The sequence below is a fragment of the Carettochelys insculpta genome, chromosome 6 (assembly GCF_033958435.1).
Source record: "Carettochelys insculpta isolate YL-2023 chromosome 6, ASM3395843v1, whole genome shotgun sequence".
NCBI lineage: Eukaryota > Metazoa > Chordata > Testudines > Carettochelyidae > Carettochelys > Carettochelys insculpta.
Window position 1 is genome coordinate 63,655,836 of NC_134142.1, and position 12,716 is coordinate 63,668,551.

The window sequence follows — 12,716 nt, forward strand, 5'->3', positions numbered from 1 at the left end:
GAAATCAGGTCTCAAATGTGTAGCAGAGACCTCCGAAAATGTTTAGAAAATAGACAGAATTCATAACAGTGCTTCGCTAGCTATTGGACTTCCCTTGCCTGATGGCTTTTCTAACTCTTAATCCAGATTTCCTTCCTACCATACTCATTAATACATTTGTCTGTCCTCTTTTATTCAGTTCTGGCGCTATGGAAACTGGGTGGACGTTGTCATTGATGACTGCTTACCGACATATAACAACCAGCTGGTCTTCACCAAATCCTCCCAGCGCAATGAATTCTGGAGTGCTCTGCTGGAAAAGGCCTACGCAAAGTAAAGGAATACTTCAGAATTTCACTGTAGCTCCAAAACCCTTACGTCATACGCTGTGTGCGGGGAGGTGATGATGTGTCTATACACAAGAGTTAACACAATTTTCTTCCAAGTCATCATAGCAACAAGCCATAATGAGGAGTGTTATTGGATTTCTCTCAGAGAAGCCCCCCTTTGACAAATCTATACATGCAAACAACATTTTACCAGGGTTTTCATGTAGTTAGCTCTAGTGCCTTAGACTTGGGACAGGGAGTAAGAAGCTGTGTAGAGTAGTTTCCATAGTCTGGCCTGCTGCTTAACCCAATGTCAGCAATTAGATCTAAAAACCCCAGATGGCTTTTTCTTTTTTGTAGATATGGGTGGGTGAACCACATTATTAAACTTTTCATCATGACCTTTAGCAAACTGACAAAGTAGAACCAGGATTGTTTATAGTATAACTTTTTTTTCCATCTTTCCAAGACTCCATGGATCCTATGAGGCTCTGAAAGGAGGCAATACCACAGAGGCCATGGAGGATTTCACAGGAGGAGTGACCGAGTTCTATGAGATAAAAGATGCACCCAAAGATATATACAAAATCATGAAACATGCCATTGACAGAGGATCACTCATGGCCTGCTCTATCGATGTAAGTCCATATGAATGTTATGGATAAGTTGCACTGGAATGCAAAGGAGTGGGGTCTCTAAATCACGGGTCAGTCACAGATGCTTTTTTCAGGGCTTTGCTAAACTGACATAAAGCAAGTCTATGGGGAAGAGGATTTCTGGTAGATCTGACTTAAAAATCCCGCCAGAAAGGGTAACAACTTCCATTATATTATTGATGACTGGCTCTTGAAAAGTTGACAAGAAGGCTTTGTCTATACTTGCATTCTTCTTTCAAAAGAGGAATGCAAATGAGGTGTCAATTTACATATCTTGTTCTTCATTTGCATAATCTCTTTTTGGAAGAGAGTCTTTCCAAAACAAGCAGTGTAGACAGGGCTCTTTTGAAAATAAGCCCCATGTTTGAAAGAACCCTTCTTACTCAAACAAAATAGGAAGGAGGTTCTTTCAAAGGTGGGGTTTATTTTCAAAAAAGCCCCATCTACACTGCTTTCTTTCTTTGAAAAGAATCTCATCCAAAAAGAGATTATACAAATGAAGCATGAGCTATGTAAATCAGTGCCTCATTTGAATTTTTGATTTCCCTCATATGCATTCCTCTTTCGAAAGAGGAACGCATGTATAGCTGTAGTCGAAGAGTCCACACCCAAAGAAGAATGTAAGATGTTCAAAAGATGTCCCTTTTGCATCAGGTTTCACCAAAAAACAAAAATGTTAAAAAAATGGCATTTTTTTTTATTCCAGCTTGCACAGAGAAGGGACCTAAATCCTGACGTTTTTACTCATTTTTTAATGATGTCCACATGCAGACCAGCTCCCACAGTAGTCATTAAGAGTGCATCTACACTAGCCAGTTACTTCGAAGTAGCCGGCACAATGTTGACATAGCACGCAGCGTGTCTACATGCACCGTGTGTTATTTCGACGTTGAAATCAACGTTAGGCGGCTAGACATCGAAATCACTATTCCCATCCGAATAGTGCCCTACTTCGACATTGAACGTCGAAGTAGGGTTTGTGTAGATGATCCGCATCCCGCTACTTTGAAATAGTGGGGTCCTCCATGGTGGCCATCAGCTGAGGGGTTGAGAGATGCTCTGTCCAGCCCCTGTGGGGCTCTACAGTCACCGCGCGCAGCAGCCCTTAGCCCAGGGCTTCTGGCTGCTGCTGCTGCTGCAGCTGCAGCTGCAGGTCCATGCTGCATTCACAGGATCTGCAACCGGTTGTCGGCTCTGTGGATCTTGTGCTGTGGAGTCCAAGTGTGTCTGGGAGGGGCCCTTGAAGGGAGCATCTTGGGGCTTTGCTGGCCCCTTATTTCGATGGGGAGCACTTGTGTGTGTGGACGCTCCGCATTTCCTTCCAGGGTGGCTCCTTTTGACGTTCTCCGTTGCTACTTCGACGTTCAACGTCGATGGCACCAGCCCTGGAGGAAGTGTAGACGATACGCGTAGAAGTAGCCTATTTCGATGTTCTTACATCGAAATAGGCTACTTCGACGTAGTGTGCTAGTGTAGATGTAGCCTAAAAGTTGCCTTAAAGATGGACTAAATTAAAGCCTCAAGATTTGTCCTACAAGGAGTAAGGAAAGAAGCCCTGTTTTGTGGTCTGAGCAAGGGACTGTGAGCTAGAAGACATCAATTCTTTTCCCAGCTCTAAGACTTCAGGCCTTGAGTTGTTCTATACTGGTGGACTTCTACACCCAGAACCCCATTGACTTCAGTGGGTTCCTCTGGGGCAGAAGAATCTGCTGTGCACAACAGCTTGCAGGAGGGCCCAGTGGTGTGTCTTGGGGCAAGTCATTTAACCCGTGTGCCTCAGTTTGCCCGTCACATCCCTGGATCTCAAAGTGTTTTACAAAAGAGGCCAGTATCATCATCCCCGTTTTACAGATGGGGAAACTGAGGCACGGGGAGAGGTAAGATTTGTGCAAAGTCACCAGCTGACCAGTGGCATAGTTGGAAATAGAATCCAGGACTTCTGAGTTCAGTCTAGTACTCTGTCTTTTAGAATACACTGCCTTTGTACCGTGCTTCATAAGAGCGCAAGGGAGCTATAAAAGTTTAAAGAGGTACTACTCAGCACAGTATTTCTGAGGCTTTAATTTTCTTACAGCCTAAAACGATCAAATCGGTGTCCTGACCCTGGGGCCGCAAGAAATACATCCAACTGGGGAGGGGGGGTGATATTAATGCACTGCCACTGATATTGATTAATATGCCAGAAAAGTGATGAGAAAAAGAACAAAAATAAACAAAACAACTTATTTGTGAAAGTATCAAATTACAAGCTAACTACATAAAAATGGAGAAGGGAGAAGAAGAAAGAGGCGTCAAATTAATTACTTTATATAAGTCCACTTGACCTTTTCTGCAAGATTCCTGAGTATTTCATGAAGTTCTGATTTTCAAGACCATTAGTTGCACAGATTAAAACATCAGGGTTGCAGGGCTGGGAGCAGGGAAACATACACATTTTATTGTACTTGAATTCTGAAGTCTCTTCCAAAGAAGCATCTCAGGATTTTCAGTTGGAACTGTACTGCACCAACTGTCACGTTGCTTCATGTAATTATGTGTGGGCATGACATCACTTCATAAGGTGACATAATTGCATGGTGACACAGTACCACTCACACAAACGCAGGTAAGCAGATGGGGCACCGCCATATCTTTTTGGAAGGAAGCATTCCCACTGAGGTGGAACAGACGTAGGGAGCAACATATAACTTTTGTGAAGTGAGTAAAACTATGTGCCCTCTGACCCCCACAAGTGTCCCATTTCTCTCTGGCCTCTGTGCAAAACCGAGTCTGTCATAGTTAGAGACACGGCTCATTTCAGTAAGAGCTTAGGACTGTGGAGCTACAGTAGTAACACGACTGCTCTCATGTCATTGAGCCCTTTAGATAAAAGAGCAGATCTTCTGACATGTAATGAGGGAGAATGGAAGTTCTCTAAGTTTCCACCTCTTTCTAATTTTCCTTTTTTCTTTTATTTGCCCTTTTTTTTTCTCTTATCTTTCTTCACTAAATTCACTTTCCATGCACCACTTCCTTCTCCCATTTTCTGTACCAGGACAATATGGGCTTTTCGTATGGTGCAGCCCCTCAAAGTGATCTTGGGGAATTAATTGCCCGGATGGTGAAGAATGTGAACAGCATGCCAAGCACTGACTCGACTCCAAACCTCCAAGGCACAGATGAAAGGCCAGCCTGGGTTTGTATGCCTCAAGCAATGACTGATCCTCTGTCTCCTACCTCATAACTGTTGCCCCTGTAACCACACCAATAAGAAAAAAACACAGTAATTGTATTTTGAAATCCCTAACGCACTACATTGAGTTATACCATATCAGCTGAAGATAGCAAAATATTGATCTAAAACATGCTGGGTGTCTGTGTGTTCTTAAGTAATGAATTATTTTAATCCTTTCAAAATCTGGTTACAGATATAAATCACCCAAAAGCTGTTGGCCATGTTTACACATACTGGTAGATTGGCATTGCTGTGATTGATGCAGCAGTGTCTATTTAGCAGCTCTAGCAAAGACCCACTTAGTCAGTGGCATAGTGCTCTCCGGTCAACTCTGGTATTCCAGCTCCCCTAGAAGAGTAAAGTTAAGTCGATGGGAAAAAGCCTCTCCCATCAACACAGTGTGGTATAGCCACTGCAATAAGCTGACCTAAACTACGTCAACTTTGGTTACATTAGCCACATAACTGAAGTAACATAGCTTAGGCCAACTTACCAAGAAAGCATAAATAAGTCCTATCTTAGCATCTAAAAATGCAGCTGTCAGTTAAAATAACAGCTTAGCACTCATGCAAACAACTTTCTATCATTAGGAAAGCAAACAGCAAAAAAGTGTCAGGAATACTCAACTTCTCCCTTCCAGTAACAGTACTATGTCTCAGTTTAAGCCTTGGTTAACCACATGACACTTAAACACAAATTTTCAGCAGCCTTCCATTAGTGCCCCCACAAAATGTGCAGATGCATTAATTTGCTTGTGCAAAATACACATTTTTGTGTGCAAAATAGCTAACAGTTCAGTTACTAACATGATTTACTTAGGAAACTGAATGGCTATGACCACAAATAAGTGCACAACAGCTGCAGATTCTTTAATGAAGTCCCTTACTTGGGAGGGAAGGTGAAATGGAGAAAGTAAAGAAAGAGCAGATGGACACAAGATCTCCATCTTTCACAAAGTAAAGGCTTTTTGAGGGCCCTCAATCCATAAGCAAGAGCTCCTTGGCCCTTGTTTTAATATGTGGAGAATTGTGGAAATTTTGTTCACAGATATGTAAGATCCTCAAAGTCAGTTGTAGTAAGAAAATACCACAGAGACTGACAGAAGAACAATTGTGCCTTATAAGAAACACTGGAAGACAAAAGAGAAATACATCAAGAACTACATAGAAGAATTCAGAACATGGGAATTGATCTGCATGATAAAGGCTGGGGAATTTCAAGTATATTAGAGTCAGGAGCACTGGGATGTTTAAGATAGAAGCATACAAGTACTGGATAAAAGGGAGATTTGCTGTCCTTCCCCATTTCATTGTTAAAGACTACCACTCACTCCTGGGTGCTGCCTTTCAGTAATAAAGTAAAAGATGCTTGTCCATATATAATATTATAGAGCTCAAACTTTTGTTTGTAACATTTCTGCTGTGAACGCAAACGAGACAAATTAATTTGGAAGTTAGCAAAAAGACAGATGGAGAAATAGAACTTCCCCGTTTGACAGTTTTTAGTCTTGCAAAATGATGTAAATCATGTCATTTCCTGCACGTATTCTTGTCTCATGGACACTGACCCTCCTTGTTTGCATGCACAGGCTGCCCAAACTGCCCTTACTCACCTGTCACTGTCATAGGCTTCCTCCTGTGGTACCGTCAGAAGTCATAATTCTGGGAAGTCACTGGCTCAAAGTGCTACCTCTTAAAGAGTCAATTCAGCAGGGATGTGGATCAGTGGACTAGTGGCAGGAGCAGCATGAGAATTTAAAAACTGTAAACGTTGAGGACTGTTGAGGGAAGGAAAATTAAAAAAAAATGAGACGACAAAGAAATGAGAAGAGAGCTCAAAAGTAAGTTAGGAAGTATGTTCGAAATGGTAAAAAGAGAAAGAGGCAATGGGCACAGAATGGAAATAATGGAACATTATTTTGACATCCATGTTCATTCTATTGTATCTTGACATTTATATCAATTCAGCAACATGGTATCTAACTCAATTAATTCTCTGCTTCCACCTCTCCCTGTCTTATCTCTCATCAGAAATGACAGGAATGGCTTTTGGCGGGTGCATGCAATCCTTCCACAACATATATTGTTATACTACAGTAGCCCCGGGACCAGGAGGTTGCCCAATATTGAAATATTCTAGATAATTGAGAGCAATACAGAACACTAAATTAAAAACTAGATTGGATAGTAAGAAACAAACAAAAATATATGAAGAGTATTGTACACTGTAAGCTTATACTGTATTTGCTGTATTTATTTGTATTTACTTTCAATATATTGTACTTCAGCAAAACATAACTAAAATTTACATATGGTTAAAATGCCAGTTATTTGAGTGTGCCAGATGATAAAATGCCAGATATGGGCTCCTTTTCAGTGACAAAAAATTGTAGAGGCGGCGAGGAGGATTTCATATTTCTTTTCATGAATACAAATGTGATTACTTGGGCCTTCCTTTTGTTGCTAATCAGCCCTTGTATCAGTTAGAGCTTATACCTGTCATAACCCTCTCTTCAATTCTCTCTCTTCAGCTCTGGAAATAAAAATGTTAGGTACCTGGACTGCTGGTTACCAGGACAGCCACTGTATTAATGCCTCTCTGCAAAGTACTTAGGACACCTAAGCCTCTGTCAGCTAGCCTCTACCCTTGAGCACATCACTCTTGAAACTCAATTGGTCAGACTGTTTTTAGATCATGGCTGGTACAAATCATTTTGAAATATAATGCACATCCCCCCAAAAAAATGAGAATACATGTTAATATAAGCAGAAACAAAACATAACATAGGACATTTTCATGCTATCAGTGTAAGAGCACAGGATGGTGAAAAGTTCAGAGAATTCTAAAATGTAGAGTTTTAACTCTCTTGTTACAAACGGAAGTGCAGTAGAAACTTGCTAATCCACATTGTCACTGTCAGTTTTCAGCAAACCCTGAATAGCAGAAACACTACAGAAACTTTATATTGCTTAGACTGCATTATTTTGATTGAATATTGCATAGGAAGTATACTAGTGTGTTATACTCCCAGTAAACCAGTATATAAAAACCAATAAACCAAACTAAAAATAAATAAGCAAAGCACATTTGTGAGTTAATTAATGGCCTATTATTTTCATTCACTTACTCTTACTGAGATAAATGAGTCTTGCAGTACAAATTAGTGAGGTAACTCTTTGGCCCACAAGGTGGGTAAACACAATCTGATCTGGCATTACTTGGCAGAGTACATACTCAATCTCCAGTTGCAGAAAGACAGTGATATATTTTGCAATGTCAAAGGCTATATTGGGACTCATACTAGGTCTGAGCCAGGAAGCTCAGATCAGAATATGAACTTTACTGAAGTTTGTGATGTGATTAGAGCTAGGATTTCAGTTTAGTTCTCTCATTAATTCATTTGTTGTGTTACTGAACAAGACACCTTGCCTGAAGATGCACTAAAATGTATATTTATTCAGCCATCTTCATACTGGGCTGTGGGAACTATTAGCATGCATTTGTTAACTTTAATCTGGGATACTGGAGATTATGTACTATATGTATTTTACAACTTTTTAAACTAAAGTTTGTATTTTGGATAATTTAAGCATTATACCAAAAAAACTGTAAAATTTCTTTAACCTGGACATTGGATAATTTTAACATTAGCTTTAATAAAAAATCAGTTTATTATGTTTCATAAATCCAGTGATTTTTGTGTGTAGAAGGGATCACATCAATCAGCTAGTCGGAGATTTGGTCTGACACAAGCCAAAGAATTGTGTTCATTAATTCCTCCATTAAACTCATATCGTATGGCTTAATTACAACATTTTTTTAAGAAAGAAATCCAATCCCAAAGACTTCAGGTCATAAATAATCTGTCACATCTTTTAGGATGTTGGTCTGATCTGGTGTAGCCTCTCTTAGGAGCAGACTATAACCCAACCTTGCAGTCAGATTACTTGCATGACTTATGGGTTTCTTCCCATTCTAACATCTATGACACTATGAAACAGAAGCAAATGATCATTGTGGCAATTTCCAAGTGACATAGTTGGTGGCCTAGTGCGGTGCAGAGGGAGAACATGGCTATCTGAAGTATGGAACTGGGTCTGTTATGTGCTTTTTACTGTTTCTATTCCATGTTTTACAGACTATAGTCCCAATGCAGTTTGAGACCCGCATGACCTGTGGACTAGTCAAAGGACACGCCTATTCAGTTACTGGAGTAGAAGAGGTATGTATGGATTTATCCTTTCTTGGGAAGAAGCTGTTGTTTTGAACAGACAAGCAATATGCAGAACTGTCAAAAGAGGAATAAAGAGTTCGGAGGTTTTTGTGAACAAAATAAACATTAAAATAATCAAAATTTTCTTGAAAATGAAGAGGTAGAAACCCATCTGGAACTTGGCTTGGGGGTGGGCATAGAGGAGTGTTCAGAAAGTACAGCAAATTAAACCCAGGGTGCAAGAGAATTCCCGTATGCCCACAGCCAGGCTGCCACCTGCTGGGAAATCATCACTTCAATGGAAAGGCTGGAGACTTCTTTGGAATACTTACATGCTGCTGTAAGAAGTGGGCATGAGTGATTCAGCAGGTAGTACATTTCCTTCAGCGCCCGTAAGTTATTTATACAATCTCTTTCTTGTTTTAAACAAGGTATCATTTAAATCGGGAAGAATAAAGCTTGTGCGGCTGAGGAACCCCTGGGGACAGGTGGAATGGAAAGGAGCCTGGAGTGACAGGTAGGTAAAAAGCAAACCTAGTAATCTATAAGGTACAGTTACAAAAGATTCATTCCACTTCAGATGCATTGTGCTTGTTCTATGATAGTGTCCTAAGACCTAAAACGAGGTGTATGCATTGTCCATGCTCTACTACTGACACTTGGCAGAGGAAAGGATCTACTTTTCTGGAGGCTGTGCTGAGTGCTTAGTTGGCGGATTACTTTAAACAAGCCAGGATAGTAAGAAAATACAAAAGCTACTAGGGAAGAGAAATCTGGAGGCCTGGAGGACTGAAAAGAGCATGGCTTAATGGTTCAGCCATAGATTCGCCTTCCAGTTGAGTTCTGTGGCAGACATACATAAGACTGAGATCTGGAATGGTAGGTCATCTTCTAATGCATGCATGAGAGATGGGTATCACAAGCCAGGGGAGACTAAGCTTCCCCAGGTAGCTGGAGAGGAGCCCACCCATGCTCCATCCCAAAGCGGCCTTCTGCCTCCTGCTCGTCTCCCTTGGTCCCAGACCAGGTTGCTCCTCTTCCCCACGGCAGGCAGGGGCTGGGGCTAGGTTGGGCCAGCCAGTGGCCCAGGAGTCAAGGCAGCTGGGTCAAGTGCTCAGGCCACTCAGTGCTGAGGCTGTCTGATGGGACTGGGGACACTTGAAAGAACAGGCCAGAGCAGGAGGGGATGGTGGCAGCATTGGGAGACCCAGGGCTCCATGGGAGGGTGGGTGGGAAGAGGTGGGGCCTTGGGCAGAAGAGGCAGGCTGGGAGCTAGCCTCTCCAATGGGGTGGTTCATGTGCTAGTCAGGAAGGCATTGAATAGTAGGAAGAGAGGGGATCCGAGAGCGAGAATGAGTGAAAGAAGGAGAGAGCTTTCTCAGGGTATGCCTACACTATGAGATAAAGCCAAATTTAAGCCATTTAGCCCAATTTTTCTATGTGCCAGTCTTTGCTGTAAATTCCATTAGCCTGATTTAAGGAGCGCTAAAATCGATATAATATCGATATCATAATATAGTAACCTGATGGGTGTAGCATTCAGTTTGAATTTAAAATTCCGAATGAAGGGTAGCAAGGAAGAGCCATGTCTTTAAATCAAATTAATTAGCTTCTAATGTCCCATACATGCCCCACAGTTCTCCGCTCTGGCTTCTTCTATCTCCACTGCTCTCAGGTGCGGAGGAATTGGGCAACAAGAAGACCGTTTCAGTTTGGCACCTGGAAGCCCGAGGCTGTAGGGTCATGAGAGGCTCAAAAATCTTCTGTCTTTTTTTTTCCTAGTAGCGCAGCTGTGAGGTGTGTGCTTCTCTGTATACCCCTGCTAGCTGCCTTTTTTTTTTCTGCACTGCCTGGCGCCAGCTGCTGCAGTCCCCAGCGCCAGCTGCTGCCCTCCCCGTACCATGTATCAGTTAGGCTGTGGGTGGGGGTTATGCTCGTCCAATAAGACGATAAACTTCTTTTCATCCATTTATATGTTGTCCCGCCCCACCCCCCCACATCCCTTCCTCCCCCCTCCCCCCACCCAGACACACCACACAATCTGGAACTTTTCTGTGCCAAGCTGCATCATGTGGCTTGACCCCGACCAATGAAAGGACGTGCTGCACAAGGTGCCAAGCAGCTTGCGTACGGTGAGGGTCCTGTAGCCAGCCAAGGAAAGTCTCCCATACCAGTCATGATTCTTGGTCAACAGAAGAAAATACTTTGTCACTAGCGTGGCTGTCCTCCGAGAGGAAATTTTTGGATGGGCTTTAGCCAAAGGCCAAGCGACTGGCTGTAGGCAGGGGTCTTATAGCTGCCCCTAGCTGTAACTGTTTCAATGAGTCATTGCCATTTCAGTGTAGCACCCATGTCTGCTTAAACATATTTTTCTTCTAGGATCTTCTTTTCCAGGAGGTCTACATCCAGATACAGGTCCAAACCTAAATCCAAGCTGAGGCATGCAGTTAATAGGGTCAGGTGGTGGGTCTCCCTAGCATGTCACGATTTTCAGATGCTGGCTTTAGTCAGGAGTCTTTTAGCCACCTCTAGATGTAACTATTTCAATGAAGGCAATGTAGGAGCTATACAGATTAGCCCAGTTCTCAAAGTAAGGCTTGCAGCAAGGAATATTCTTGTTTTGAGGGTCGTCTTTGCCAGTTCCAAACCTGGCTATAGTCTGGGGTCAGTTAGCTGCCCCCAGGGGTAACTGTTTTGATGATTAATTCCAGTTTCAGTGTAACACCCGTGTCTACTTAAACAAATTTTTGTTCTGAGGGTCTTCTTTGTCAGGAGGTCCAAATCCAAATCTAAGACTGACAAGATCCAATGCTTTTGCATCCTATTTTCAAAAACCTGCCAGTTGGGAAACCCAAAATCTTTTTTCTAACCATTCCTAAGTGCTTTACTACTCCCTCCCTTCCCTCAATTATAAGTAGTAAGCCAGACCCCATCTGAAAAAAGGGACTTTTGTTTAACATGGCAGGGGACAGAGGGGAAGGAAGTGTGGGAAAATGTTGTCAGATACCCACATCTACTTGCGGGGCATTTTTTTCCCCCCCATGGTGCACCAGTGAAAATAGCCAGAATGCTACAGGGCTCAGGGAACTGTGGGATACGTTCCCCCAATACACTGCTGCAGCAGTTAATTTAAACTATTTGTGTGTGGCAGCAATAAGTTGATTTTGTGGGGAGCATGTGGGAATGTGAGGATGCTCAAAATCGAATTGATAAAACCCAGCATTAATAAATCGATTTTAGCTTGTAGTGTAGATACAGCCTCACAGAGGTTTGCCAATAGGAGCCTCTATCGTTCACTAAATAGGGCGGGAGTTCGCAACTCTTTCCTTCTTTCACCCCAACTGAATTACCACAGTACAGCAGATGGCTGAGTGCTATAAACATGAAAGAGAAACTAAAATCTACAGTAACAAAGAGGAAGCCGTGCTAGTCTATACACTATCAAAACAAAAAGCAGTCAAGTAGCACTTTAAAGACTAGCAAAATGGTTTATTAGGTGAGCTTTCGTGGGACAGACCCACTTCTTCAGACCATAGCCAGACCAGAACAGACTCAATATTTAAGGCACAGAGAACCAAAAACAGTAAGCAAGGAGGACAAATCAGAAAAAGATAATCAAGGTGAGCAAATCAGTGAGTGGAGGGGTGCGGGGGAAGGTCAAGAATTAGATTGAGCCAAGTATGCAGACAAGCCCCTATAGTGACTCAGAAACTTCCCATCACGATTTAAACCATGTGTTAATGTGCCGAATTTGAAAATAAAAGCCAGCTTGGCTGTTTCTCTTTCCAAAACAGTGCAATAATTCCTTTTCAGTAACACACATACCTTTAGGTCATTGACAGAACGCCCCATTCCATTAAAATGTTGACTAACTGGTTTGTGGATCTGGAGTGTTTTGATGTCTGTTTTGTGCCCGTTGACCCTTTGTCTAAGGGAGTTAGAAGTCTGTCCAATACACAAAGCATCTGGGCATTGTTGGCACATGATGGCATATATGATGTTAGTAGAGGAGCATGAGAAAGTGCCCGTGATTCTGTGAGTAACCTGGTTAGGTCCAGTGATGGTATTTCCAGAGAAGATGTGTGGACAAAGCTGGCAGCGGGCTTTGTTGCAGGGAAAGGTTCCAGGACTGGTGTTCCTGGGTATAGACTGTGGCTGTTAGTAAGGATCCTCATGAGGTTGGGAGGTTGTCTGTAGGAGAGAACAGGCATGTCACCCAGGGCCTTTTGGAGTTACAACAACTACTGAAGGAACTCCCTGCTGCTACTTGGGACCTCATTAACTTAGACACACCATCTGAGCCGCAGCCTGGATTATTCTATTTA

General features: G+C 42.4%; 1 protein-coding gene across 1 annotated transcript in view; it reads left to right on the plus strand.

Moving 5' to 3' along the window:
* The window catches only part of CAPN3 (calpain 3), a 67,443-nt gene that overhangs the window by 17,882 nt on the left and 36,845 nt on the right, over positions 1–12,716 (plus strand). Inside the window, exons 4-8 of the mRNA XM_074997066.1 lie at positions 179–312; positions 778–946; positions 3,999–4,139; positions 8,317–8,400; positions 8,823–8,908. Coding sequence (XP_074853167.1) covers positions 179–312; positions 778–946; positions 3,999–4,139; positions 8,317–8,400; positions 8,823–8,908 — 614 coding nt within the window. The remainder of the gene's footprint in view (positions 1–178; positions 313–777; positions 947–3,998; positions 4,140–8,316; positions 8,401–8,822; positions 8,909–12,716) is intronic.